Source organism: Capsicum annuum, chromosome 7 (genome assembly GCF_002878395.1).
Source record: "Capsicum annuum cultivar UCD-10X-F1 chromosome 7, UCD10Xv1.1, whole genome shotgun sequence".
NCBI lineage: Eukaryota > Viridiplantae > Streptophyta > Magnoliopsida > Solanales > Solanaceae > Capsicum > Capsicum annuum.
This window is the reverse complement of record NC_061117.1, coordinates 218,565,134-218,592,675: the sequence shown is the minus strand read 5'-3', so window position 1 is coordinate 218,592,675 and position 27,542 is coordinate 218,565,134. Positions and strand designations below refer to the sequence as shown.

The 27,542-nt window shown below is 34.0% G+C and overlaps 2 protein-coding genes across 12 annotated transcripts; one reads left to right on the top strand and one right to left on the bottom strand.

Annotated features, from left to right (window-relative positions):
• The first annotated feature begins 244 nt into the window (after positions 1-244).
• LOC107878565 (alpha,alpha-trehalose-phosphate synthase [UDP-forming] 1) lies at positions 245-19,511 on the top strand. 10 transcript variants are annotated; one of them, XM_047415551.1, is made up of 18 exons: positions 245-577; positions 7,193-7,571; positions 7,697-7,794; positions 7,962-8,350; positions 10,152-10,266; positions 10,417-10,518; positions 11,671-11,821; positions 13,222-13,310; positions 13,405-13,453; positions 14,589-14,689; positions 15,773-15,960; positions 16,712-16,829; positions 17,507-17,686; positions 17,766-17,888; positions 17,958-18,045; positions 18,205-18,335; positions 18,468-18,566; positions 18,994-19,511. In XM_047415551.1, exons 2-18 carry the CDS (start codon positions 7,193-7,195, stop codon positions 19,381-19,383), a joined length of 2,790 nt encoding a protein of 929 aa, XP_047271507.1. In that variant the 5' UTR covers positions 245-577; the 3' UTR covers positions 19,384-19,511. The 10 variants fall into 10 exon arrangements, with proteins under 10 accessions (XP_047271507.1, XP_016581090.1, XP_047271505.1 ...); XM_016725604.2 differs by having other exon boundaries at positions 264-577; positions 17,504-17,686; XM_047415549.1 differs by having other exon boundaries at positions 281-577; positions 7,189-7,571.
• Positions 19,512-20,682: 1,171 nt separating this feature from the next.
• Positions 20,683-24,310, bottom strand: LOC107878567 (trifunctional UDP-glucose 4,6-dehydratase/UDP-4-keto-6-deoxy-D-glucose 3,5-epimerase/UDP-4-keto-L-rhamnose-reductase RHM1). 2 transcript variants are annotated; one of them, XM_047415552.1, is made up of 4 exons: positions 24,053-24,296; positions 23,482-23,640; positions 21,522-23,145; positions 20,683-21,442 (listed from the first exon to the last, which is right to left on the bottom strand). In XM_047415552.1, exons 3-4 carry the CDS (start codon positions 23,094-23,096, stop codon positions 20,993-20,995), a joined length of 2,025 nt encoding a protein of 674 aa, XP_047271508.1. In that variant the 5' UTR covers positions 23,097-23,145; positions 23,482-23,640; positions 24,053-24,296; the 3' UTR covers positions 20,683-20,992. The 2 variants fall into 2 exon arrangements, with proteins under 2 accessions (XP_047271508.1, XP_016581092.2); XM_016725606.2 differs by lacking the exon at positions 23,482-23,640 and having other exon boundaries at positions 24,053-24,310.
• Positions 24,311-27,542: the final 3,232 nt, after the last annotated feature.

The window sequence follows — 27,542 nt, the reverse complement described above, 5'->3', positions numbered from 1 at the left end:
TATTATTATTATAATTTATAATAGGTTTTAGGTAGTTTTCATTCATCCCTTAAAAAGCCTTGGCTAAATATGAGATATCCCTATCTTAGCCAGGCAAAAATCCCTTTTGGTGATTCTGGGAATCTAAATAGGCCTACTAGTATAATATACTCCTCTCATATGCCTGCGCACGTACACATTTCACTCAACCAAAAAAAAAAAAAAGATTTAAAAAAATAATAGTAGTAGTAATAATAAATACTTATAAAATAAAAGCTGCCTTTTACTTTATTTGCTCTCTTCTTTATTCGGGAGCTTTCTATTTCTTAGCCTGAAAGTTGCCTTCCTCTTTCTCTATAATAACTCTATAAATATTCTCTGATACTAATTATTCATTTGTTAATTTTCTCTTTCTGTTTCAGCCACATTTCAAATTTCCGAATCTTATCATTCATCGTTTGCATGAAAGTTTTTCATGGTTGAATGATTTGTATTCGAATTCGCGATTGCAAAATCTATTCTAAACAACAATTTTATCTGCTCAAAGGATTGCAGAGGTAGTTTTTGTCACGTCATCATAGCTCTGCTTTAATTTCAGGTATGTTTAATTTTTTTTTTTTTCTGTGCTATATTATCTTTGAGGAAAATAGTAAATGGTTTTGTATCGGCATCGTTGTTGTTTGCTTTAATTTCAGGTATGTATAAATTTTTTTCCTGTGCTATTATCTTTGAGGAAAATAGTAAATGACAGTTTTGTATCGGTATCATTGTTGTTTGCTTTAATTTCAGGTATTTTTTTTAAAAATATAAAAATAAAATTTGCGGTTTTTGTGTTTATGTATATGTATGTGTTGTTGCATGAAATTTGTCATGATCTGGATTTAATTTGAATTGGTGATATAATAAAATTGCTGAAATTCTGGTTGGATAAGTACATATTATAAGCATAGCGAAAATGGATTTTAATCCTTTGCTATATATACTCGTTATGTTCCCTTATATCAATTTTTTTCTCTTTTTTTAAAAAAAGGGTCAATAGTGTGTTTTCGCTTATCTTCGAATGATATGATGGTTAACCACATGAGCTAGCCTTCTTGTTTACACGATTTTTAGATAAATCGGTGAATAAGGATGTGTTTGGTAGGAAGAAAAATGTTTTTTTCATGAAAAATACTTTTTTTTTGGAAAATACTTTTTAAGAAAATAGATGAAGTTCTAGATAATTATTTTTAAAACTATCCTAAATTCATTTATATATAATAATCTAGATTCTAGACAAATATTATGAGAGTTAGTGGTGGGATGATGCTGACGGGGATGCGGCCTACCGAATGGAGTGAAGTGAAGATGATGAGAAAGACACAATTAAAATGACACTTGTATAACTTATTTTTCATATTTTCATTAGAAAGTTGTGATCGTTGTTTTGAAGGAAAACTTATTTTTCAAAAATTAAACTAACTAAACATGAGAAAATTGAAAAATACTTCTCTCCGTCAGAAACACATCCTAATTTGTTCAATTGACTCTTTGATGCTTGAGAAAAAAATATTTTATGTGTGTGTGTGTGTGTGTGTATATATATATATATATATATATATATGTATGTATGTATATGCTTGCTATACAACAACAATATACCCGGTAAAATGGAGGTCTGGGGAGGGTAAAATGTACGTAATCCATACCACTATCTTTGAAGAAGTAGAGAGGCTGTTTTCGATAGACTCCCGGCTCAAAATATGCTTGCTATATATAAAAGTATTTTCTTTTCTAGATTATTTTATTTTGATCAAGAATCTATCAGAAACAACTTCTATATCTCACCTCTAAGATAGTGGTATATAAACGTACACTTACCTTTCTCAGACCCCACTTGGTGAGATTATACTAGATATATTATTATTGTTATTTTTATTGTTGTTGCTATACATAGAAGTGTAAATAGATATCCTAGGACATGAATAGAAAGATTTGCTTAGTCAAATGTAGGAGTATTTGATAGATTTTGAATTTTGAGGGTACAAATGGATGTGACTTTAAATATGGTGCACTGATAATTTGCCACTCCATATTGAATGCAAGAGCTACTTGCCCACTCAAGTAGAACTTATTGCCAAAAACTTAAAAAACATGAAATTAGTAAACTAATCATTTTAAAACTATATTTTCAAGACTTACTTGCTTATGTGGATTGTGGAAATTTAAAAAATAAGTATTAAATTCACTCAAGTTCTGATGTCAGCAGATGCTGAAAAAAAAATATTGATTGTATGAGAAGCTAGCTTTCTATTCTATGTAGTTTGGTGGGCGTCTAGTCAAGGAAAATCAAATATTATTCATTTAACTTAGACATTTTTAAAAATTGAAGTAAAAGTTAAAGTTGTATTTTTTTTTTTTTATCTCTGATTCAGTGTTTGATATTCGTGCTGGAGTCATGACTAACTCGAATCATGCAGTATAGGGTTTATTTTAGGAATGGCCCTTTCAAGGGCTAAAAGCTGAGACTTCTGGTTGAGAGTGGAGTTGTTCCACCACAATCCATGCTAGTAGTTGATCTAATCATACTTTTTGCAATAAATAAAAAATAATAGAAGTTTAAATGTACTTTTTTTAAAAAATAGGAGTATATAATTTATACCACTCAATTTTTAAACTTGTCCTACTTGATTAATTTACCTAAAAGTATATAATCAAATATATATTTTGAATTTATAATGAATTAAACTTATACGTAGCTTATATCAATTATTTACTCCACAGTTAAATACTTATATAATTTTAATATAAATATAAATTTAAGTAAAAATTATCGAATTCACATAAACTCATATCTAGTATTATAACTCGGTTCCCGAATTTATCCATAAGGGCTCGTTTTCTACGAGGTATAAAGACCATGATTAATTTTTAGAATGAACTTATCTCATGTCTAATTGGAATAAAATTATAAAATAACTTACTCGATATTAGTTATCGTGAAAATATAGCGTTACTTTTATTCCATTCAAAATAATTAATCTCAAAATAACTTACTCCGAATCCACCAGATTCTTAAATGTCACATCTCTTTCTTTTGTGTTCAATCCACTATTCTACCATCCACTTTAGTTTCCACTAGGACTGTTGCAAAGATTGCAAATCAGAAAAAGTTTGTGAATTTTTTGTTTTTGTTGAAAAGATTCAATTAGTTAGGAGGATTGATGTGAATGAATCAATATTTTGTTTTGGTGTGTTATATAGACAGCTCATTGTATGCACACACTTTGTATTTTCTTTGATCAACAAAGAAAAAAAAAGAAAATATTTTAAGAATATTTTTTTATAATACTCATTTTGTTAAATATTTTTAGCTTGTGCTATTCATTTATGGTGTAATTAGACTTGTTATACTCTAATAGATTATTTTATTTGTTTCCTATTATACCAAATTAGATTATTATAGACAGAGGTGAATTTAAAGAAAAATAATGGACACGTGAATTCGTGATCTCTTTATAAAATTAGGTATTTTTTTGTATATATTTTTTAAAACTGATATATATATAATAGTCGATTCTGGCGCCCATGCTACAAGAAAATTTAGTGGTGTACTTGATTGAGTGTCTAGTTATTTACCTTGAAAACTAGGGATCAAACTCCTAGTAAATACATTTTCCGTTACAATTTATGTAGTATCGAATTTGCGTCCGTATAACTTGTGAGTTTTTAAATCGAAGTTATGTCTCTAACAATATAAATTATATGGAAAATGAGCAATATAATTAGTTTGTATTATATTATGATAGGAAAATATAAACTTATGCCTTGTAATTTTTCTTTTATTTTTTAATGTTAAAAATATTTTTGATCAATTTTTTAATACTTAAAATACTAAAGGAAACAATAACCACAATATGCAGTGTATTTTTATAAAGTGGAGTCCGAGAAGAATAGAGTATATTCAGAGACCTGTGCTAGAATTGTGTAACAAGCGCATAATGTCCACGGGAACGCCCATAAATTTTATCATCAACTTGATGAATTAATTTCAAGATATAAGGCTTTCCTATTATAATGGGTTGTTCAAAAGGATTCCCCGTCCTTCTATCAAATATTTTGTTTTTTCCTGAATATTTGGGTTCAAATATCCATGGATTCGATGTTTTCTTACTGACTTCATATAATTCAGAAAAAATTAATTCTCGCGAAGCTTCTTGTTCATATCTCTCATCAAAATGTGTTATTCTATAATGTCTGTCTAGTAAACTTTCTGCTAACCCTAGTGAACATTTAAATATCTGTCCTATATTCATTCGTGAGGGTATTCCTAATAGGTTAAGACCATATCAGTAGATCTTCCACCTTATACGAGAGATAATAGATAGTCCACGAACACAACAAAAAGTCACAGAACAATACCACAACTATATGAAACACTAGATAGTATCAAAAATAGAAAAATAATAAACTATAAAAAATAATCGTATGACTAATAATAAAGACAACAATATAATACTCTAACTAATATAAACACACTTTTATCTATTAACATTCTATCCTTATTGATATCCTCCTACCTTCTATATAAGACGGAGACTTCGGGCATTCACAAAGTCAACAGTCTCACCGGAAACTAGACAAGCACCTGAATGTAAATGCTCAGGCTTTAGCCCGAAATTCTTACTTCATTCATTATAGTTTCAGGCCTGTAGGAATGACTTTCTCCTTCTCCAATTGTCGGAAAAGTTTTTCCCTCAGGCCATTCGAAATTGCATTTCTTAAAAAAGAACGTAAAAAATAAGTGAGAAACCATGAAAATAAAATGTTTGCTCTGATACCAAAAAAGTTTATCCCTCTAATCTTAGTTGCGCCCCCCGATCAAACTAGAGCGTAAGGACGCTTTTTAGTTTGCATGAGGCTTCTTTCCAACGAGCAGATAACATCTGTTATCTGCTGAATCAACATGTTCTAACACGTGTTGTTTGGTATGAGTATGTATTTCATATACGTTACAGGTCAATCAGGGCTAAAGAAGGTTCAACAACGTGTGATATAAAATGCAAAACGCTAATAATCACCAAAAAATTATGAAAAAATTGCATCTTACCAAAAATTAATTTACCATAACTACTTAAAATCTAAACCCATTTATATAATTATACAAGCCCCTACATTATTACTTAAAAGTTCGTATAAATCACTAAAAAATATAATGACTTTCTCCTTCATTACAGTTTCAGGCCCCTAGGAATAGCTTTCTCCTTCTTCAATTATCGGAAGAAGTTTTCCGCTCAGATTATTCGGAATTGCATTTCGTAAAAAAAAGTGAAAAATTCTGAAAATAAAATGTTCATTTTGCTAACAAAAAAATTTATCCCTCTGATATCAGTTGCGGGCCCCCCGATCAAACTAAAGCGTAAGGGCGCTTTTTAGTTTGCATGAGTTTCGGTGTCTTTCCAATGAGCAGATGACATCTCTTATCTGCTAAATTAGCATGCTCTAATATGTGTTATTTGGTGATTGAGTATGTATTTCATATTCGTTACAGATCAATCGGAACTAAAGAAGGTCCAACAACGTTTAATAATCACCAAAAATTTACGAAAAAATTATATCTTGTCAAAACTTAATTTACCATTACTACTTAAAATCTAAATCCGTTTAAATAATTACATAAATCCCTAATTTTACTTGAAAACTCCTATAAATCACTAAAGAATGCAATGTATAATTGTAAAATTAAGTGATGTATTAAAAAGAATGTAATATATTCATGTGGACTAAATCAAATTTTTTTAATAACTTAAAAAAAATTTAAAATTAATTAACTTCAAAAAGATTGAAATTTATGTACCTTTGACTAGTCCGTCCAAAATAGGATATTATACAAATGACCCAATACTTCTTCATTTTATATTATATCAACCATGATAATCTAAGCCGCTTGGATTCTTTAAAAATATACTATTTTTAAAAAATTCAACGCATACTCTAAAATATTTTAAAAAAATGGGAGCAACTTAGATGATAATTATTGATGCAATCTATGAGTTAGTAGTAATCCCCTTATTAATTGTTTGGTAAGAGTAGTCTCAAAAAAACAAAAAGTGTGTGTATGTGTGTGTCAGCTGCATGGCTGTACCTTTAAAAGCTTACACGAGGATTCGCCTGCTCTTCCATTTTCCCTCTCTCTCTATCATACTTCTCTACCACCCCGACCAATTTTTATATGTAAGTCGAATCATCTTCCGCGCACCTGAACTATACCAACAAGAAGTTACCGATTTGCTGTTATAAAGTCATTTTTTTTCTGATCAAGATTTTGTTTGTTTAGATCAAATTAAGCCAGAAATCTTTGTGTTTTGTTGGATTTTACACCTGCTCAAAAGGTTAGAATTCTCGATTTTACTTAGGGAGATAGGAAAATTATACTGTTTATACATGGTTAGAGACTTAGAGCTGGGTGTTTTTTTTTTTTTTTTTTTTAATGTATGTATAGTAGATGTTAGAGCTGTGTGAGATATAGTTTTTATGTTTATTGGAATGAATGGGGTTTGATTTTCTGCATGCAATGTGTTTGTTGTAGTGTCCGCTTTGAATCTGATGAGTGTTATGGATTTTTTATTGTTTTCTTGAGCTAAATTTTGGGATATATAGCAAATGAATTTGTGTAACGGTGGCTAATTTGTGCGGGCTCTTTTACTTTTGATGCTGCACGCGTGTTGGATTCTTCAAAAATAGTGTATTTTTGGAGAATAAGAAATGGACTTGTTGACATTTTTGAAGAGTTCGAGTAGTGGGTAATTAAAAATCTTGGACGAAAAAAGCCAAGATTCTTAGTGGTAGACCCCATTTTTTCCCTGTAGAATTCTGTGGATCCCATTCTCCATGTTATCTCTTTCTTAGTATAAATCCCTTTTTTATCTAGTACTGACTTTCGAGATTTTTTATTTTTGGATTGGATATATAAAGGTGTAAATGGAGCAAAATGGTTAGTGAGGTGGGGTAGTTGTTGTAGTGGTTTATTCAACAAGGATGCGAATATCCTGTTCATTGCATTTTCACTGTTTGTACTTGAGGTTAATGTGGAATTGTATAAATTCTTGTATCGTTCATGCGGGAGTTTCATCGCTTGCTACCTCTTAATTTGTTTAATCAAGATGAAAGATAGTTGTTTACAAGTACACCATAACTCTATTGAATTCATACTAGGAGGTTGTGTTCTAGACAGATGCCGGGGAACAAGTATAATGGAAACCAAGCGATTGCTACCACTCGATTGGAGAGGCTATTGAGAGAAAGAGAGTTAAGGAAAAGTAGCAAAGCTTCTCATTTTCCAGGTGAATCTAACGATAGCAACAGGGGCAGCGAGCTTTCTGACTATGATTTTCGCCTAGGAGAAGCTGATAATGCAGGAGTTTCATATGTCGAACAGGACCTGGAAGGAGCTGCACGAGCATATAATGAGGGATGGGAGCAGCCTGATGGAAAGCCCATCAGACAACGACTCTTGGTTGTGGCAAATAGGTTGCCTGTCTCTGCAGTAAGGAGAGGCGAGGAATCCTGGTCGCTCGAGATAAGTGGTGGAGGTCTCGTCAGCGCTCTTCTTGGTAAGCTAGCTTCTTTTACATTTTGACTCTTATTTTTCACCTGAACACTGGTTATCTATCTTGGGAACTTCATATTCATATTGTTGAAAAAAAGGTCTAATAGTTATGTAAATAATTTATTGAAGGTGTGAAGGAGTTTGAGGCTAGATGGATTGGTTGGGCAGGTGTGAATGTGCCAGATGAGGCTGGGCAGAGGGCACTTACTAAGGCACTTGCAGAAAAGGTCTAATACACCACCTCTTCATGTATTTGCCACCACATAGCAGTTTACCACACTTCTCTTGCTGTTTTTTGAATTTAGCAATTTTGAGATTATTTACATTTTTTCCCTCCAAGATTGCTTTTACCTATATTTGGCATTTGTTTACCTTTTGATACTGTTTTCTGTAGAGATGTATCCCTGTGTTCCTGGATGAAGAAATTGTTCATCAGTATTACAACGGTTATTGCAACAACATATTATGGCCTCTTTTCCATTATCTTGGACTTCCTCAAGAAGACCGCCTTGCGACTACCAGAAGCTTCCAGTCTCAGTTTGCTGCTTATAAGAGAGCGAATCAAATGTTTGCTGATGTTGTGAATGAAATTTATGAAGAAGGCGATGTGGTATGGTGTCATGACTACCATCTTATGTTCCTTCCAAGATGTCTCAAGGATTATAACAGTCAAATGAAAGTCGGTTGGTTTCTACACACCCCCTTTCCATCCTCAGAAATCCACAGGACATTGCCGTCTAGATCAGAGCTGCTCGGAGCAGTTCTTGCAGCTGATTTGGTTGGGTAAACCCCTCTGAACCACTTATTCTCCTGCATATCATCTAACAACTAACTTGTCATTTTAGTTTAACCTTCATAATAATGGGGCTACTGCCTGGAAATAGTTGGTGGACCTAGTATGAGATCCCTGTCTGTCTGTGCTGGGAGTAAAAATTGAAGAAGTGAAATGGAAGGATCTTGAATCTTAAGGTTGTGGGTTCTAATCTGCGGGTTTCACTAGAAATAACATACTAGTGGTACCGGTTAGCAGAGAAATACTTAACATACTACTGGTTAGATCTCTCTGAAGTCTTTGCCTCTCATTAACTCTACCTGGTGAGTCATGTCGTGAAAGGTATGCGTTGCATCGCGTGAGTGTGATTGTGCAGGATGCTCGCTCAATAAAGTATAACTACAAAAAGCTGCTTATTAAAGAGATTTACAATAAATCTAAATATCAAAGAGTGCTGATTCTACTATTTTAAATGTGCATCAGTTTTCCAATCATTAATGTTGACAATAATAGGTGTTCCTTGAATATCTGCTATTACTTTTTGCTTCTTGTTCGATTATATTAGATACTTGGCAATTCTTGCTGAAGTTGATGATCCTTTAGTTGAATTATGATTTGCTTGGATATTTGGATTTAGCTATATCGAAATTGAGATGCTTTCGACTTTCGCTAACTTTTGTATCGACATGTAAAAGTTGTACCTTTATGCATTCAAATATGAGTTGGCGCTTTTGGTTTAGAGTGCAGTCTCAAGTACTTTCGTGCATCCAATGTCTCCTATCATAGCCTTTTTCATTTTTGGTGAGAGGTTCTCCATGTATAAGATGGAATGTTCTTTCAGTCCTTTGGATTGTCAAGCTTCAGATGAAAGTTTAAGTCGTTGTGCCTCTTTCCTTTTTCTAAAATAGGATCCTATTTCTAAAAGTTTATTTGAAGCACGTCTTGTTAGTTCAGAAGTAAAGGAATATGCTAGTCTGTCAACTTTTGTGAGAAGCTGCCTATCTGATGATCACCGGTTAAGTGTAAAATAGTCATCCAAATGGCTTCTGATTTGTTCCTCCTTATGTTGATTGAACGCTAAAACAAAGTGCTCATCCATGGGTTTCCTCTATGAATCACACATATAGTCATATTTTCAAGACAAATTGTTAGCCATTAACCATTCCATGTAAAATACGAAAAGTTCATTTAGTTCAAACCAGGCTTTAAAGTATCATTTAAAATTTTTAACTAATATGCTGATACTTCTTTTGTGGAGAAATACTTATATACTACTAAATGAAATAATGGAAAAACTGGCTAGCGCTTTGGCCTAGTCGATTTGCAAAAGAAAATGTACTGGCTAAGTTGGTTAAGAAATTGTAGCATATAAGGGGGAATGTGTTGGTTTCACTGGTAACTTTGTAACTATCTGTAATTCTGTATAATGACTATCCAATAATTCTGGAAGAGTGCATGAGTGACTTCTGAAGTTTTCCCCCTGACTTTCCATCTACTAGTTTGTCGTATGTTGCTCATCTGTGGATTTCATTGGTACTGTGATTTGGTTGTATCATGCAGAATAACAAATATCCACTCCATTGTACATCTTTAATACCTTGGTTTGTTAAGGAAATGTTGTCCACTTCTGATCCTGTGCGACTTTTTGTCTGTTTTACCTATATTTAATGAAAGTCTTTGGGCTTTGACCGATATTTGCATAGTTTGATGATTTAAAACCATTTTTGCCACTAAAGCTAGGAATGCTAATAATTTTTGTAAGGATTTTTATTTAATATTCTAATGGATATATATGCTTAATTTACTTTGCAGTTTCCATACCTATGACTATGCAAGGCATTTTGTTAGTGCCTGTACTCGTATCCTGGGACTTGAAGGAACTCCTGAAGGAGTAGAAGATCAAGGTAGACTGACCCGCGTTGCTGCGGTATGTTGAAGTTGACTTTCTTCACTTCCACACCACATTCTTCGTTAAGAACTTCTCTAATCCGCATCTAGGCAATTTCATGTACTTGGCCGTGCGAAATATCTACTTGATTTCTTTCTGAACCATGTTAAATTGTTCCTGTACATACAGTTCCCCATTGGTATAGATTCAGAACGATTTATTCGAGCACTTGAAGTTCATGAAGTTCAGGAGCACATTAAAGATCTAAAAGAGAGATTTGCTGGGAGAAAGGTACAATTATCCCTCTATGGATCCTCTCTCCTTCTGACCCAGTTTTTCTTTTTGGTATGATATCATTTTCATGAAGTAAGAAGTATCTTGCTGTTTTGTCTGATTGTAAACGTTTATTTTTATAAGCTGCATAACGTTGGGGGAAAACTTGCGTTTTGAGAATTTCTTCACCAAATTCAGTGTCTACTTTAATTGTGAAATCTTGGCCTTGACTTTGGTCAGCGGCATTTATTTTCTTCCCATAGTTCCTTAGGTCAGATTTGGTCATGACCTGGATCCATCTTGGGCAGTTTTACCATCATTGTCTGAAAATTATACCTTCTGTCGTTCAACCAAAGATTGATAAAAGTAATGGCTCCCCTTTCTAACGGTGTAATTTTGATAAAATGGGGCTTACATAGAATAGTATGACATAGGTTTCAGGCATGCACCATAGATTCAAATCCTACGGCAACCTGTCATCACAATGTTTGCACGTGCTTAAATGAAACAAATATTTGCCAGTTCACTACGCACCAGCAGCAGGGTTATCTTGAAGACGTAATAATAAATACTTGTTTGTGTTATTTTAGTTGATATAGCTACCATTTAGAGAGTATGTTTCTTAATAAAGGCTCTTCTATTATTGAACAGTAGATATCTAAATGTTGAAATTGGACATAAATCAAAGAGAGAAAGAAAAAAAGAAGAAAGAGAGAGATTTGTTTGGATTTGCCAGGAGTAATTGTGTTCCTTTGTTTTGGTCTTCAAGCAGATGTGGCTTTCTTAGAATTTCCATGTGTCTTCGCTAGGGTTAGAGATCTTTCCCCACTTTTCTGTTTATACAAAGTCCCGAAATCCTTTTTTTCTTAAAAGGCGGAAGTTTATTAGCTTCTAATTCATGAATATTTCAATTTTCTGAAGGCTAACTGGAATTTCCTCACCCTTAGTTGCAAAGTTGTCAGTCTAGTGTTCTTGCTAAGCATTTCTTATATTGTTTTATGTATATCAAACTCAGATCACTTTCCTCAATTTTGCCTGTAGTAAGATTGGAGGCTGACACTTATATCTACTACACTATTTTATGCATTGGGCACGCATTAGAGATGTTTAATTGCACGTCCTAGAAACTTTTATACTTGCTTAGTTCTTGCTAAAGAAATTTGATTACAGGTGATGTTAGGAGTTGATCGCCTGGATATGATTAAAGGAATTCCGCAAAAGATCCTGGCATTTGAAAAATTCCTTGAAGAAAATCCGTACTGGCGTGATAAAGTGGTTTTGCTACAGATTGCTGTGCCAACAAGAACAGATGTTCCTGAATGTATTTTCTTGAGCAGATCCACTCTGAGTTCTTCTTAATGCCTTTAAATTAATTTATATTTTCCTTTTCTCCTATCATTACTTCCTTTAGAAAAAGTTTTCATTCCACTATACTGATTCAGTTCGGTCATCAGCTATTTTGGCAGCTGAATGGGGAGGCTCCTAGGAGGAGAGTGTTTTGATTCATAAGTCTATAGGTCCTAAAAAATTTCTTTTCTGGGGGAAGCATTATATATTCCTCACCAAACTAAAATTTTGAAAATCCTGTTTAATGATCCGGAGTTGAGAGCCCGGGAAAAGGACATGTACCACCAGCAATCTGTCATGAATCTATTTAGTGCAGAATATAATGCTCCCTTCCTGTTGGCTTGTCGTGAATCTGTTTAGTGCATAATATAATGCCCCCTTCCTGTTTGCTATCTATGCTTAGGAACCATGTGATTGTCCTTGATTACTCCTAACTTGTTACCAAAGAGCCAGAATGATGCACAGTTGATATAAGCGACCTTATAAGATAAATCTCTCTCCTCCTTCTACTCTTTGTTCTTCACTTTCCATCTGTCTTAAACCTAATCTGTACTTGCCATATTGGTTAAGATATTCGAAGACATTCGTTGATGTTAAACTGTATGTTGAGAGAATCATGCTCATTCTACCATCCACACTACCCATATGATGTTTCATGCTGCAACAGAAACATCAAAAACAAAATTTGAGTAAGAAAGTTGTATAACATTATGCTTTGTTCCCCACTTGTGAGATTACGCTGGGGTGTTGTTGTATACCGTTCTTTTTTGCACTCAATGATGATCTGTAGTTAAATTAGAAAACTAGGCAAGAAAACTCGTTGAGTTGGTTATCTGTTTTTTCCTTTGGTTCATTTTAGAATAAGATTGAAGTGTGTAGTGCTAGTACATTGACAAAACTTTAGACATGTACGTCTTCTCCCAACAAAGTTGAAGCAGTTCAGTACAATTTAGAATTCTGGATGGCTACCAGTGCGTATTAAGCATCCGGCCCATGGATGGCTACATCTTGATGCACCTAAAATCCAGTGGATTCCAAGCAGAAACTCACTCTGTTGATTCCAGAAATGCTTCCATGAAAATGACACTTTTCTATGATGATCCTTGATGACAAACTTATTTGCCTTGAATTAACTCGATTATAATTCAAAAGGGAAATTTCTTGTGAGCTTTCAACTAGGTCAATGTCCCCCTTTCCCTCTCCCTTTCTAAATTTTAAAAAACTTAGTAGTCTTGGAACTCATGAACTAGGTTGGACTTAAAGATCCTCAAGTTTCAATGAGATTTACTTGGGTTATAAATGCAGCTTTTTGTTATAATATATCTTCATGCTCAAGTATGATATTTTACTCGCTTTCACCTTATATCTTTGCAGACCAAAAACTTACCAGTCAAGTTCATGAGATTGTTGGACGCATCAATGGCCGGTTTGGAACTTTGACTGCAGTACCTATTCATCATCTGGTTAGTTTTTTACTTTTTTGGTCATATTCATTGTGCCTGAATGCAGGACCGTTCTCTTGACTTAAATATGGATAATATTGTTTTCTACATGCAGGACCGTTCTCTTGACTTTCATGCATTATGTGCACTATATGCTGTAACTGGTAATTCTTTTCATCTTGCATTTAGTTCTGCAATTCTTGTATAGTTCTATTAGCAGCTTCAAGACACCGTCTGAATCCCCCCCACCCCCCACCACCTCCACAGTTGTGCAGCTCTCTGTCCTATTTGAACATATGCTCGTGCATAATAGTGGTGTTGTTTCTGCTCATCTATGTTTAGTGTTGCTATTTTCTTCTGCAATTCATTTGAAGGCACTAGTATGTGCTTGTGCTCTCACTTTTTATGAGTCATTTAGATTGTCACGGGAATTGGCGTAGACTGTGAGAAGAGGTTCGCATTTGATATTTATAAATGAATGTCCTCCCCGTTAGCATAGTTGTCTGTTAGTACATATTAGAGGAAGGGTATAACTCTACATTGTTTTTCTTAAAGTTGTTTTCCCTTCAGGTTTGCTAGTTCCTTTCTCTTTTGAAGGCACTTTCACAGAATTTAGGATAATTATCCTCACAAGCTTAAATTACTTGTAGTTTCACAATTCTTCTGGACCTTAAAAATTAGTTTGAAAATGGAATAGATTGATAAAAGTGCTCTATATGCTCTCAGAAAAGTCTGCGTCATTTGGACTTTCTAGAAAAAGGATTTCAAGCTTGCAGATCTGGAATTGGTTAAAAATGTATTCAGTAGAGAATGCATAAATTGCACTGCAGGTTTTAAATGAGGGGTAAGCATGGCACTGTCACATTCTGAGAACATATGCATGTGCCGATTTTCCTTATTGCTTCAGTGATCTTGAAAACATTCAGAATGACATTTGTCACATTCTGAAAACATATGCATGCCAAATAAAGGTTTTATCAAAAATACTTTCTCTTCTTGTTAGTATTCTTGTAGATTCTAGATTCTAGAATGGTGAAATTACATAAATATAATACTGACATGATGGTTTAAAAAAATCAAACATATTAATCATATACCATAAAATAATTATTGCAAGACATATCGTTGTCGTCCTCCCAAACGCCATTCTTATTGTTGTTGATATGAATTGTAGTTAATGTACAATTATATGATATTTATTGGTAACTTCAGTTGTTTTTCATCATTAGCTAAATCCACGAGGTAGCTATTTGCAAGTTCCTATTGTATTTGACATGTTGGCAATATCTTATTCATCAGATGTAGCATTGGTCACCTCCTTAAGGGATGGCATGAATCTCGTCAGTTATGAATTTGTGGCCTGCCAAGAGTTGAAAAAAGGAGTCCTCATTCTCAGCGAAGTAATAATCTTATATCTCATTGCAAAATTCTATTTCCTCTAATGCCATAATTACAAATTTTTGCTTATTAAGGTATTATGAGCTTTCGGACATATAAGATGAAAAGATTTTTTTTGGCACAACCCTTCGGACACTTTCTATTATTATATATTTAGTCAATTCACATATATTTATAGTTTATAACTGTGTATGTAAGAAGTCTTTTTAAAGTTAATAAAATTTTAGTCATTTGTTGCCATACAATACTCGTTCTTGCAGTCAAAAACCTTCTTGATAGATATTAAGATTTTAAGTAGCTTAATTCAAAATTCTAAAATAGCATACATAGTTTTACAATCATTTAACTAAAAACTTTTAAAATTGAAAAGATAACTTACTTTTCTAATGTCGTTACTATATAAGGAAATAATGAATTTTTCTAAATATTAATTGCAACTTTGTACTGCATATAGTAATTTTCTAGTGACTATAAGAAGATTTTTGTTGAAAAAATGTAATTAATTGTGACTTCGGATATTGAACTTAAAACTTGATATCACGGAGGAAAATTTAATGCATTTCTATGTTGATATACAGTAAAATTACTATTTATGGTAAAAAGACTTGAAAATGATATTTAATTGTATATAATATATGATTTTTCTAATTATCATAAATAAAAGGTTTCATTTTTTAAGATTTTAGTTTGGGTAGTTCAAATGAGTGAGTAAATCAGGTTAAGTTTTTATCTCTCATTAATTAGTGCATATACATACCAGTTGGATATGATTTTTCTTCTTCCTGTATATTGGTTCTCCCCTTTTATGTTTAAGACAGTTTTATATACCGTTTTAGATTCAATTTTTTCTGAATCAATTGTTTTTATTTGTCTATGAAAAGAAATAGTTGAATGAATTAATTCTTAAAAAGTACAACTTGCCTGTGTCGGCACCGCCACCATGGATAACACAAGCGTGCTTAACTTTGCATCTAAAAAGATTAAAAAGGGTGAATTTTGACATTAAACTATATGAATTTTATTTATGATGTTTTATCAAGTTTTGGCTTTAGGCCACTGATTTATTGAGCCTCCCCTGTTTGTAGTTTGCAGGTGCTGCACAATCCTTAGGTGCTGGAGCAATTCTGGTGAATCCATGGAATATAACAGAGGTTGCTGCATCGATTGGGCAAGCTTTAAATATGTCAGCTGAAGAAAGAGAAAAACGCCACAGGCATAATTTTCTGCATGTGACTACCCATACTGCTCAAGAATGGGCTGAAACTTTTGTGAGGTAAGATGACATTAACAGTGTAAAGCTAATACGGTCACTTAATCACTACCACCTATGAGAGAACCTCTTGAATTATTCTTCAGATTCCTATAAAAACACTGTGTGGCGGCAAAAGATAATAATAGTATAATAATGCGACTCCAACTGTTTTAGTTTGGACTTAAAACACAATACCATGCAAAGACTTCTTGAAGAAGGAAGACAGTAGAGAAGTCACTTCTTGCTTGAGTATAAGTTTGTTGCCGAAGCTCTGATGCTTCAGTGCTCATTTGCACTTTGTTTACTCAAGTTGACCTTTTCTATCTGTATTTACTTTGGAGGTATTTGATCCATGGACTGGAACAGGTCTGGTTATTCCTCAGGATTTATGTACTTGTATTCTTAGGGTCATTAAACCACATCCGCAACCTGTTTACTGTTGGGGAATGGATTATAGCGCCATCTTATATGGTTTGCATTTCTACCGTGGTCCTTTCTGTGTTTAGTTGCATGGCTTCTCATGATATACACCAACACTCTTTTACCAGCTGTGTTAATCTCTCATTGTTAGGCACAATTTAAGAATTGTCAAGTTAGCTGAGATTATACTTGAAGCTTTTTACGTGGCTTCAAGTATGGACTGCGTACATCTTACCCTCCCCAAACCCCACTTTGTGGGAACACACTGGGTTTGTTGTTGTTGTTGTTGTTGTGTTTTTACGTGGCTTCTTTTGATAATATCTTAATTAGCCACTATTTCTCTTTTTTGCAGTGAACTAAATGATACTGTTATTGAAGCACAGCAGAGGATAAGAAAAGTTCCGCCCCGGCTTAACATCAGTGATGCAATTGAGCGCTATTCGTTTTCCAATAATCGTCTACTAATATTGGTATCACTCGCTCCTCTTTCAAAAGAAATCTGCCTGAAATTATTACTTATCCAGAAGCTATAGTTGACTACTTTCCTTATGACTCTCAGATTGATGATAATTTTTTACCAAACCATATCAATAAAAATGCTTTTTTGTATAGTTCTATGAGTTGTCAGATTTATGGCCTCCATGGTTTGCAATTATAAGCTTCCACATGACGGCCTATTGATTTTGATCCCAATATTTTTTAGCATTGAAGAGTTCATATATAGCATAAAGTTTATCTATATGGCTTTAGATGATAAATCACGTTAGTGGAAAGATAAGATGCAAATTTTGAATAGCTTCCCAACTATGTGTTGGATTTGACATGTGCACTTGAGTCCACATCCGTGCTGCTTTTGTTTTCATATTTGGGTAGGGGATCTGGGACACTACCATGATATAGTGCCTCAGTGATTTGGGGAAGGTGTTTTGGAGGAAACATCTCCGGTTAGTGGTATACATTTCTGAAGGGTTATAAATGTGGTGAAGAGTAGAAAGTAGATGCAGTCTCCCCTTCCCCCTTTCTGAGGGAACTTATTTTGTGGGATATTATATTTTTTGAATTCAACTTTCTGATTCTTTGATGAGTATATGCAGCAACTATCTAAGTTGACAATTTCTTGACTTCATTACTGTGGTCCTCAAAGCAGGGTTTCAATTCTACACTGACAGAATCGGTGGATACCCCTGGAAGGAGAGGTGGAGATCAAATCAAAGAAATGGAACTGAAATTGCATCCTGAATTGAAAGAATCATTGCTTGCGATTTGTAATGACCCCAAAACAACAGTTGTTGTCCTCAGTGGAAGTGATAGAAACGTCTTAGATGATGTATTGCCTTACAACTAGCAACATTTCAATTCCTTCAACTGTAGCGGCGTTTCCCCATGTGAAATTTGTGCTTTTGCAGAACTTCAGTGAGTACAACATGTGGTTAGCAGCAGAAAATGGAATGTTTTTACGATCTACAAACGGTGTATGGATGACAACCATGCCAGAGCATCTAAACATGGACTGGGTTGATAGCGTAAAGGTATGAGCATGTGTAGCTAGTTCTGGTAGTGCATCTTTCAGCTCTAACTTCTCTCACTCTTCTATTCAGCACGTCTTCGAGTACTTCACTGAGAGGACACCGAGATCTCACTTTGAACAACGTGAAACATCGCTTGTCTGGAATTACAAATATTCAGGTGATCTTAGTTTCATCATCCATTTTCCTTTCAAGAACCTGTCTATAGCTATTCAAAGCTTAGTCTTGCCTTAGGTGTGTCAATTCTCTTTTCCTTTTCTAACTTTTTTTTTTTGGAAATATTTCTTCTTTTTGGGGGGTTTATTCCATGTCCTTTTAGATGTTGAATTTGGAAGATTGCAAGCTCGAGACATGCTTCAGCATCTCTGGACAGGTCCGATATCAAACGCATCCGTTGATGTTGTACAAGGACTCCGCTCTGTTGAGGTCCGAGCAGTTGGTGTTACAAAGGTGACAACATTGTTTCTTATGATAAAGTGATCAAGAAGTTCCTCCAAGAATTTTATTTCGAGCACTTGATTAGTTTATGTGACAATTCCTTTTCCCAATCATCAAAACACTCATGGATACACACACATGCAGGGAGCAGCAATAGATCGTATACTGGGGGAGATAGTACACAGTAAAGCCATTGCAACACCAATTGATTACGTTTTATGCATAGGGCATTTTCTGGGGAAGGTAAATTCTTTGATGCTTTTTAAATGTCCTCACTTCAAGTTAATATTGCTTTGCTGTGAGTTTTAAACTTGATAATTCAAATTTCAAAATGCCCACTGTTTGTTTAACTAGTTCCAGATTTTGGTGAAATAGTCCAATGAATCTTTTTAAACCGAAATAAATTAAGAAATCAGAGTAGGACAGGTTGATCACTTGCAACTGTATATTCTTGTTTTCAAGATGCATCTTGAATTTTGATATTCCGCTGCCCATTGCGTTGCTACAATCTGTCCATCTGTATCAGTTTATTTGATTAGCGGAGCAACGTGGTGGGAAATATCATATGCAGAGTGTTTTAACTCTTCAAACTTTTGAATGCTTTATAGTTTTTTATGAAATACAAACACCTCTATTCCTCTGATTTATGCCTGTTGTCTTTGTAATATAGGATGAGGATGTATATACATTTTTTGAGCCAGAACTTCCTTCTGACTGCATTGGTATGCCAAGAAGTAAAGTCAGTGATGCACCAAAGGTACCCGGGGAAAGGCGATCTGTTCCAAAACTCCCTTCTAGTCGAACTAGCTCAAAGTCATCTCAGAATAGGAACAGGCCGGTTTCAAACTCAGAGAAGAAAACTTCCAACCATAATGGTGGACGAAGGCCCTCGCCTGAAAACGTGTCATGGAATGTGTTGGATCTAAAGAAGGAGAATTACTTCTCTTGTGCAGTTGGCAGGACTCGTACAAATGCTCGGTATCTTCTCAATACACCTGACGACGTTGTTGCTTTTCTAAGGGAACTAGCTGAAGCACCTGTTTCAAATGGGGCATCATGAAAATAATAAGGGTAGATGATGAATAATCAGTACCCAAGTTTTTGATTGAGGGAGATTTGTCTGAGATGATATTGACCAAAGGTTTATACCTTCTTTACTTTGGATATATTAGATGTTTGAATTCAAAAGTCTGCAAAGTGAAGAAAATAGCCTTTCTGCTAGCTAATAATAGACTGTAGAAACATACCTTACAGAGCCATTCAAATCACAACCACTATATTTGGAGGCACCCATTAAAATGAACTTGGAACTAGCCAAAAAAATTGGAGGAATCTATAGTTAGGGTGAATGAATATTTTTTGTTTTGGGGTAAATAAACTCATTTTGTAACCAAAAGTGAACTTTGTACAGTGGTAAAGAAAGATGGTTCATTGACACAGAGGGCAACTAATCAGGGTAACAATTGTAGTCCTGTATGATGATTCCTATACACCTCAGAACTATGGGATCTTCCTTTGGTGTATGTACCAGCCCAATTTAACTCATCATTCCATTCTTTAGGCCTATGACAACAACCGCGACTGTAATCAGAGTGCTGACTATGGCAGGGAGCATGCTCTGCTCTCTCGCGACCCGTACTCCAATCAAAAGACTAAAGGCCCCTACTGAAGATAGGTAGCCAGACTACGATCGAGAACAAATGGCCAGTTACGTAGGGCGATCGAGCCAGACCGAGTTAGAAAGGTTTTGATGACTCGAGGTTCATATTAGGGAAAGGAGAGTGAGGAGAAGAGGCGGCAACCCTCAGCCCGATCATCCAATTCGCTCTGACAGACAAGCAACATAGGGCAACTGGGCAAGGCCAGATTAGAAAGGTTTTGATGACTCGAGGTTCATTTTAAGGAAAGGAGAGTGACGGGAAGAGGCGGCAACCCTCGACCCGTTCATCCAATTCGCTCCAACAAACAAACATGGTTCGATCATCCAATTCGCTCCAACAGACAAGCATGGTTTTGTAGTCAAAGAAACTTTGTCGCTTCCATTTACCCATCGGACGGCAGCCCTTCCTTATAATGCCTAACTATGCAGCTTTTTCTAGGAGATAGCAGAGACATCACAAGTAAAGAACAAGTATGCTGGTCTAATTTCCATGTTCGCAGAGAGGACAGAGCCTGATCATTCATAAGCCCCCATAGTAGCAATGCATCCATTTCACCCATAACTTGTCCTTTTTAGTAACATACATTCCATAACAGCTGGAGCTCAACAAAAATACATTTACTCTGCCTTTAGAATACTAGCAAGATACAAAGCTACTTCCCAATCAATATGTGAAAGAACAACACAACACAAATGGGGTAAGAAACAATTCATGACTCCATATATATTAAGATCCAACAAATCGACTTATAAACGCTTAGCATACCGAGCTGACAAAAGATGTGTGGGGAACTCATACACAAACCTTCCTCATGGCACATTAAACATTATAAACTTATAGATAAACTGACGAGAACAACCTAGTGTAGGGATCCTAAACACTGGTAAGAATCTAAATATTTTTGAAAATTTTGGCTACTAATGATATGAATAATGTCTAAACTAGAATACAAAGTGAAGTAGCATATTGATCCAAACCAGAAGTCTGCTCACCGCATCGTAAGGCTTATTATGCAGCAGTTTTTCGATTTGGTTCAAATACATTTTTGATCAAAGATTCTTTGATAGACAGCAACTCAGGGAACTCCTTTTTCAACTTGGACGCATCCATTTCATTGTTACTGCGAGGTGCAACAATTACCTTAGCCTGCTCTTCCAAGGTGAAGTTGGACCACTTAAATTCTGGATTTATGTATTTCTTGTACATCTCCAGAATCTCGTTATGGCTCACAACACCAGGGTTTGTGAAATTCCATATGCCCGTGAGATTACGCTTTGCCATCTCGATTGAAATTGGAAGAAGCTCATCCAAAATTGTCATGCTGTTGGGAATGTTGACCACTTTATTGTAGCGGCTAATCTTGGTAATGAAGTTACGGGGGTTGTTGAGGTCCGAAGATATTGGCATCCGGACTCTGAGGGTGCAAACGTTAGGGTACTCTTTCAACAACTCTTCAACCTGGTGGAGAAACGAACAAAAATATCAATATTTGTAAAAGATTAGCCACACACAACATAGAATCATAAGGAGTACATACCATGGCCTTGGTCTTTGAATAGAAAGAACCAGTAAAATTGGGTGTGTCTTCCTCTTTGAATCCAATGCCTGAACCTTCTGGGTGTGCAGCATCATATTCAAATATGCAACCAGTTGCAAAATTCATCATCAGTAAACCGTGCTCTTTACAAACATCTGCCAAGTTTAGAGTTCCAGCAACATTTGTACGAATTGTTTCAGTCTTATGACTCTCACACCAATCAACGTTAGGTCTACCAGTGACACCAGCAGCATTGAATACATGTGTAGGCTTCACAGCATGAATATCTGCCAAAAGTAGTGAGCGATCCTCTAGACGTCCCCTTCCATACTCATAAGATATTCCCTGTTTCTCACACAGTTTGCCTAGCAGACCACCAATCCACCCAGTCCTACCATAAATCAAAAACTTATTAGGTGATTTACTAGGGGAGTTGCTGATCTTGGAAGCTGGGACTACCATTCCGGTATGATTGGATTTTCCTGAGATTTCAGATGCTACAGAATCATCTTTTTCAGCTCCATCCATAGTTCTCTCTATCCCACCAGGCATCATCAGCATTCTTGGATGGGGAAGCAATGCTCCAGAGACATCTCCCCACCAATTAGGATTATTGATATACCACTGCATGGTTTTTTTCAGACCCTCTTCCCACGTGGTCCTCTCGGACCAACCCAAGCTCTTCAACTTCTGATCATCTAGGAAATACCTCTGGTCATTGAAGGGCCTATTCTCCACAAACTGAATGCTTGCATCTGGATCCTTGTCAAAAAGCTTGGATATATCTTTGGCAACATCAATCACTCGCCTCTCTTTCTTAGTACCGATGTTATAAACATGACCAACATCTCCTCGGTGAAGAATGACTTCAAAAGCCTCAGCAACATCCTCGCAATAGAGATAACTTCTAACATTTGAACCATCTCCATGTATAGGAAGAGACTTCCCCTGCATGGCCAAAAGTATAAACTTGGGGATTAGCTTTTCAGGAAATTGATTGGGACCATACACATTGTTCCCTCTAGTGGTTATAACAGGCAATCCATATGATCTTCCATATGCCATAACAAGCATTTCAGCTCCAGCTTTCGTGGCTGAATATGGATTTGTAGGAAGGAGTTGTGAGGCTTCATGGTTTCCTACAACAGCATCTTCCTCAGTCTCTCCGTAAACTTCATCAGTGCTGACATGGATAAACCTTCTGATCTGACCAGTAACTTTGCATGCCTCTAATAGCACGTGCGTGCCATAAATGTTGTTCTTAGTGAACTCAAAGCTATTACCAAAAGAGTTGTCAACATGGGTCTGAGCAGCAAAGTGCATTATGGTGTCAATGTTCTCGGTGATAAGAAGGTAGTTAACAAGATCAGCACTGCCAATGTCTCCCTTAACAAATTTGAAATTAGGGGAAGATCGAGATGGGGAAAGGTTTTTCAGGTTTGAGCAGTAATCAAGCTTGTCAAGGACAACAATCTTGTACTCAGGGTAACTCCGAACAAGTCGGTTGGCAACATGAGATGCAATAAACCCCGCGGCCCCAGTAATGAGTATATTCTTTGGGGTGTAGGTAGACATTTTTCTGCCAAATTTCAAATATATTCGGAGTTTAATAGCAACTCAAACCCTGCAAAACAAAAAAGAAAAGAATTAACTTCGTCTAATCAACAACATACATACAGAAACCTTATAAAAACTTTCAGGGTAGGGGCACGGAGAAATCGAACCCTCACTACAGTTTGGTACAAACTGAACTACTAAAATTTCCCAACAACAGTCAATTAAAGATTAAAAAAAAAACAAAAAAGGCAAGAAAAAACATAAAAATGAAATCTTTATTTAGATTACTGACTAGCTAACAACATCTGAGCATTAAACAGCAACTAAACCACTTCATCAATGTGAAAAAACCAACAAAAAGATTACCAAAAAAGAACTCCAGGACATCAGCAAATCAACAAACCTGGTCCTAATGCCATAAATCTGACCTAAGTTGCTCGGACACTCCAAAAAAGTTGCCTCACCCGTGTCGGATACTCCAAAAATGCACTACTTTTGAAGGATCCGATACGCACCCAATGACATTTTTGAAGAGTCCGAACCAACATAGAATCTGATCATACTGGTACATTTTTTCATTTGGAATAATAAAAAAGAATTAATAAACAATTCCACTTGATCAGATGAAATTAAATTATACAATAGCAGCAACAACAACATACTCAGCATAATAGTAAAGTGTACCCAAGCTATTGAAATTAAACAACTAAAAATTATTAAAACCAGCAAAACTATCAATCAACCTAATTACATCATAAATCACAAAATAATCTTGTGTTATGACTATATGAATTCTCAATATACATTCAAAAAAGAAAACAAAAACACGGAAATGAAATTCAAAAAAACACAAGCACAGATCAAAAGATCCAAAACACACTATATCCTCCTTTATACATTATAGATCTAGCCAGATCTAACCAAAATATTCAAAAATTAATATAACCATAAAAAAAAAATTAAAATTAACTTACAATTTATTTATCTTCGATCCACCCCGAACTAAAAGAATGGAGAGAGAAGCGGAAGAGACTTATTATATATTTTTGTATAGAGAGAGAGAGAGAGAGAGAGAGAGAGAAAGCGTGTATTGCTTGATATGAGTCAATTATTTTTCCTCTACGTATATTTATACACGCAAACTCACCCTCAAAAAATAAATAAATAAATAAAAATAAAAATGGAAAGCAAAATCAGATCATGATGTTCATATTTATTACCAGAAAAAAGCAAAAATGGAAACAGAGTGATTAAGGAGTTATAGCGGGAGGGTGACAGGGGAATGTGAAATTACATTTTTGTCCTTTGAATGGTGGATATATTTACGTCACGAGGATTTTGTCGGGGATATTTTTCGTGGGAACGGCAGTTGGTTAAGACCGTTAATTTATTTTCCTTTTTGGTGGTTTAATTTTAGTAAATACAATATTCAAAAAAATTCATGAATGCTATAAATATATGTTGTTATATTGATATATTGCTGTTTGAGGTTCGGATTTCATTGAGGTGTTATAAATAAAAGTAGATAAAATTATATTTTTATTTATTTTTTTAATTATTATTTATTTTTATAATATTTAATATTAAGGAGTCCTAAAATATCGGAAACACTGGGTCCTAAAATTAATCTTAACTTCTTTGTCTTGAGCCAGTGGTCTATCGGAGGTAGTGGTATGAACTGCGCACATCTTACCCTCCCCAAACCCCACTATGTGGGAATACACTGGGTTTGTTGTTGTTGTTGAGTCCTAAAATATATTGGTAAGACAGTAAGATATTTTAAAAAAAATATATGGTAAGAAGAAGAACTATTTTCTCAAATTAAAAATTCAAACCAAATAATATTTTTTTTACAAGACTTTTATATTCAACGTTAAAAACTAGATTTACAATTAAATACTATTCAATAGTCATCATATTATAAGAGGAGAGATAATCATCCTATCGATTAATGAACAACTGTTATTGTAGTTTTAAGAAAATATGTCAAAACCACAATAATTTCTCTTTTTTATATTCAAAGATTATAGCTAACGTGATATACACGTGCAAAGCACGTACATTTAACTAGTAAAAAAGATAAATATTAGTAGACTTTTCCTCGTAAAGTTATAAAATAACTATTGTGTATCGTTTAAGTATAATTTTTTTCTTTATTAAATATTCGTACTTGAAATTTAGTAAGAAGAATGAATAACACATTGACAATTGAAGGATTTAGCATTAGATAATTTATTTAGCTTGTAAGATTTGTAATTAGAGAGATCAAAATTGTTCATACTAACTAATTTAAAATTAATTTTTTTTAGCTAAAAATCACAAGCATCAAAGTTTAAAAATATATTGATATTTGAGAGTGCAAAATTCTCAACATGATATAGCTTTTCCTATAGTCCTTTATCCACTTTACTTCTCTACTATTGAACGACACCTATTTTAGAAATAATAAATAATAAATATAATTTTATTATATTACTTTTTTAATATAATAAATTTAATATTTTTGATAATATATTAGATAGTGAGTGCTAATATAATATTTAATATCATGAGTAAAATAAACGTAAATTTATTTATTAATTTTTAATTCTAAAAAAATATTATCAAATATTTATTTTAATATATTTATTGGATAAATAAAAATAGACGAAGTGAGTAATAATAATGAGAATAAAAATGGAAAATCAATATGTTAATGGGCTTTGGGAGACAGTGGAATGCGAAAAAGGCCACGTGATTGCATGAATTAGCTAGTTAATGTGGCATTTTTTGATTGGTTTATGTTATGATAATTATTATAGTAACTATATAATTAAATAATGAGACTAAATATTGACTGTCATAATCAATACTCTTTGCTGGGAATTTTTTAATATTCCATAATTGCAGATTCATAGAATAGCTGTTTTCATATCTGTCAAATTCATGTGTATCTTTAGTTTAAGTATGAAATGAATTTAATTAAATTAATTTATGACCGACAACGGAAAAGGTAGTCAGCAAGCAAAGAGAAAATTTAATTCAAACACAAGTTAATTTAGTATAATAATAAATAAAATATAGAGTCAATTGCACTTTACTCTTTAGGTAAAAATGAAGAATAATATCCTTTTCATATGTGGAATGAAAACAATAATTATCGATCAGGTGGAGCGGTGAGTGATCTTTCATTTTTAATTAAAAGTATCGTGTTTCAATCTGTACAGAGTTATCTTTGTTAGTGAGCGCTTTACCTCTAATGTAGACTTCTCAGGGTGAATTCAGATTTAGTCGTGTTTTAATGTGGCTACCGACTATCGATTGGGATGTTATATTTTTTTATTTAGTTTTTTTCTTTTTTTTTTTTGAGTAAAATCACTTTTTAAAAGCTGAATATCAAAATATATAACTTTTATTCATTAAACACAAGATGTAATTAAATTGTTTATATAGTTGTAGGAATGATTACTCAAATATGACATGAATTGATTTTATATAATCAAACATTTCTTGCATAATGCTCAAGAAAGTATATGAGTATAATTAGAAAAATATTTCAAATATGATAATAAGCATTGTTGTGTGCAAAGTTCGTTGCTTTTATAAATGTACCTATATTATGGATTTGAACTTTTTCTATAAGAAGATGTAGAGTGATATTATTAGACTAATTAATTAGTTAGCAATTGGTTCTAAGAAATTGATTTTTCTTTATATAGAGAAAGACGAGTACTAATATGATTAATTGTTGTAGTTAAAGAGTGCAAAATACTTAATTAGATCAAAATAGTCAAATCTAACATGCTATTGACTAATGTAAACCATTATTTAAACATTCAAGTATAATTACTTGTTGGCATTTGATATTTACAAATTACAATCAAAACAATTAATAACATGATATGTGTCTTCAACTTATTCTTTTACTCATTTATTATGATTAATTAATATGCATAGTTGCCTTATCTCTTACTTAATCAAAGCCGGGAGCTAATACAAATTCAGAGGAACTCAATAACTTTTTTCCATTTCTTATATTTATCTTCAAAATTCAACAATTTAAATAAACTACATTACCAATATGGGTGGTGGTGCAGTGGATAAGGCTGATCCATCCTTAACTAGAGGTCGAGGATTCGACTCTGGGTATGGAGAAAACTCTGTTGGGAGCGCTATCACCTTAATGGGCCCTGCAACGCGTAATCCGAATTAGTCGGGGCTCCAATGCGGACACCAAACACCGGATTGAAAACAAAAAAAAAAACTACATTCATGATAAAATAAGTTATTTTAATGCTATAAACATCAAATGCAGTTAATTTTTTTTTTTTACCATTTGATTTATCATTTGGCTATCAAACAAGTTGCTTTATTCATGGGACCAAAGTGTTTGTTATATAGTGGTAGTACGTTTCGAAAATTACCAACACGAGTATAATGTGTTTCTATTCGTCTACAATTTCATATTTGTTCACTATATTAAAA

Bases quoted from the DNA above. Each gene is read 5' to 3' on its own strand.
- LOC107878565 (XM_016725599.2), top strand. From the start codon at position 6,094: ATGGCTGTACCTTTAAAAGCTTACACGAGGATTCGCCTGCTCTTCCAT. The intron at 13,454-14,588 runs GTAATTCTTTTC...CTTATTCATCAG, and splicing joins TGCACTATATGCTGTAACTG to ATGTAGCATTGGTCACCTCC. The intron at 17,889-17,957 runs GTATGAGCATGT...TCTTCTATTCAG, and splicing joins ACTGGGTTGATAGCGTAAAG to CACGTCTTCGAGTACTTCAC.
- LOC107878567 (XM_016725606.2), bottom strand. From the start codon at position 23,096: ATGTCTACCTACACCCCAAAGAATATACTCATTACTGGGGCCGCGGGG. The intron at 21,443-21,521 runs GTATGTACTCCT...TTTCTCCACCAG, and splicing joins ATTCAAAGACCAAGGCCATG to GTTGAAGAGTTGTTGAAAGA.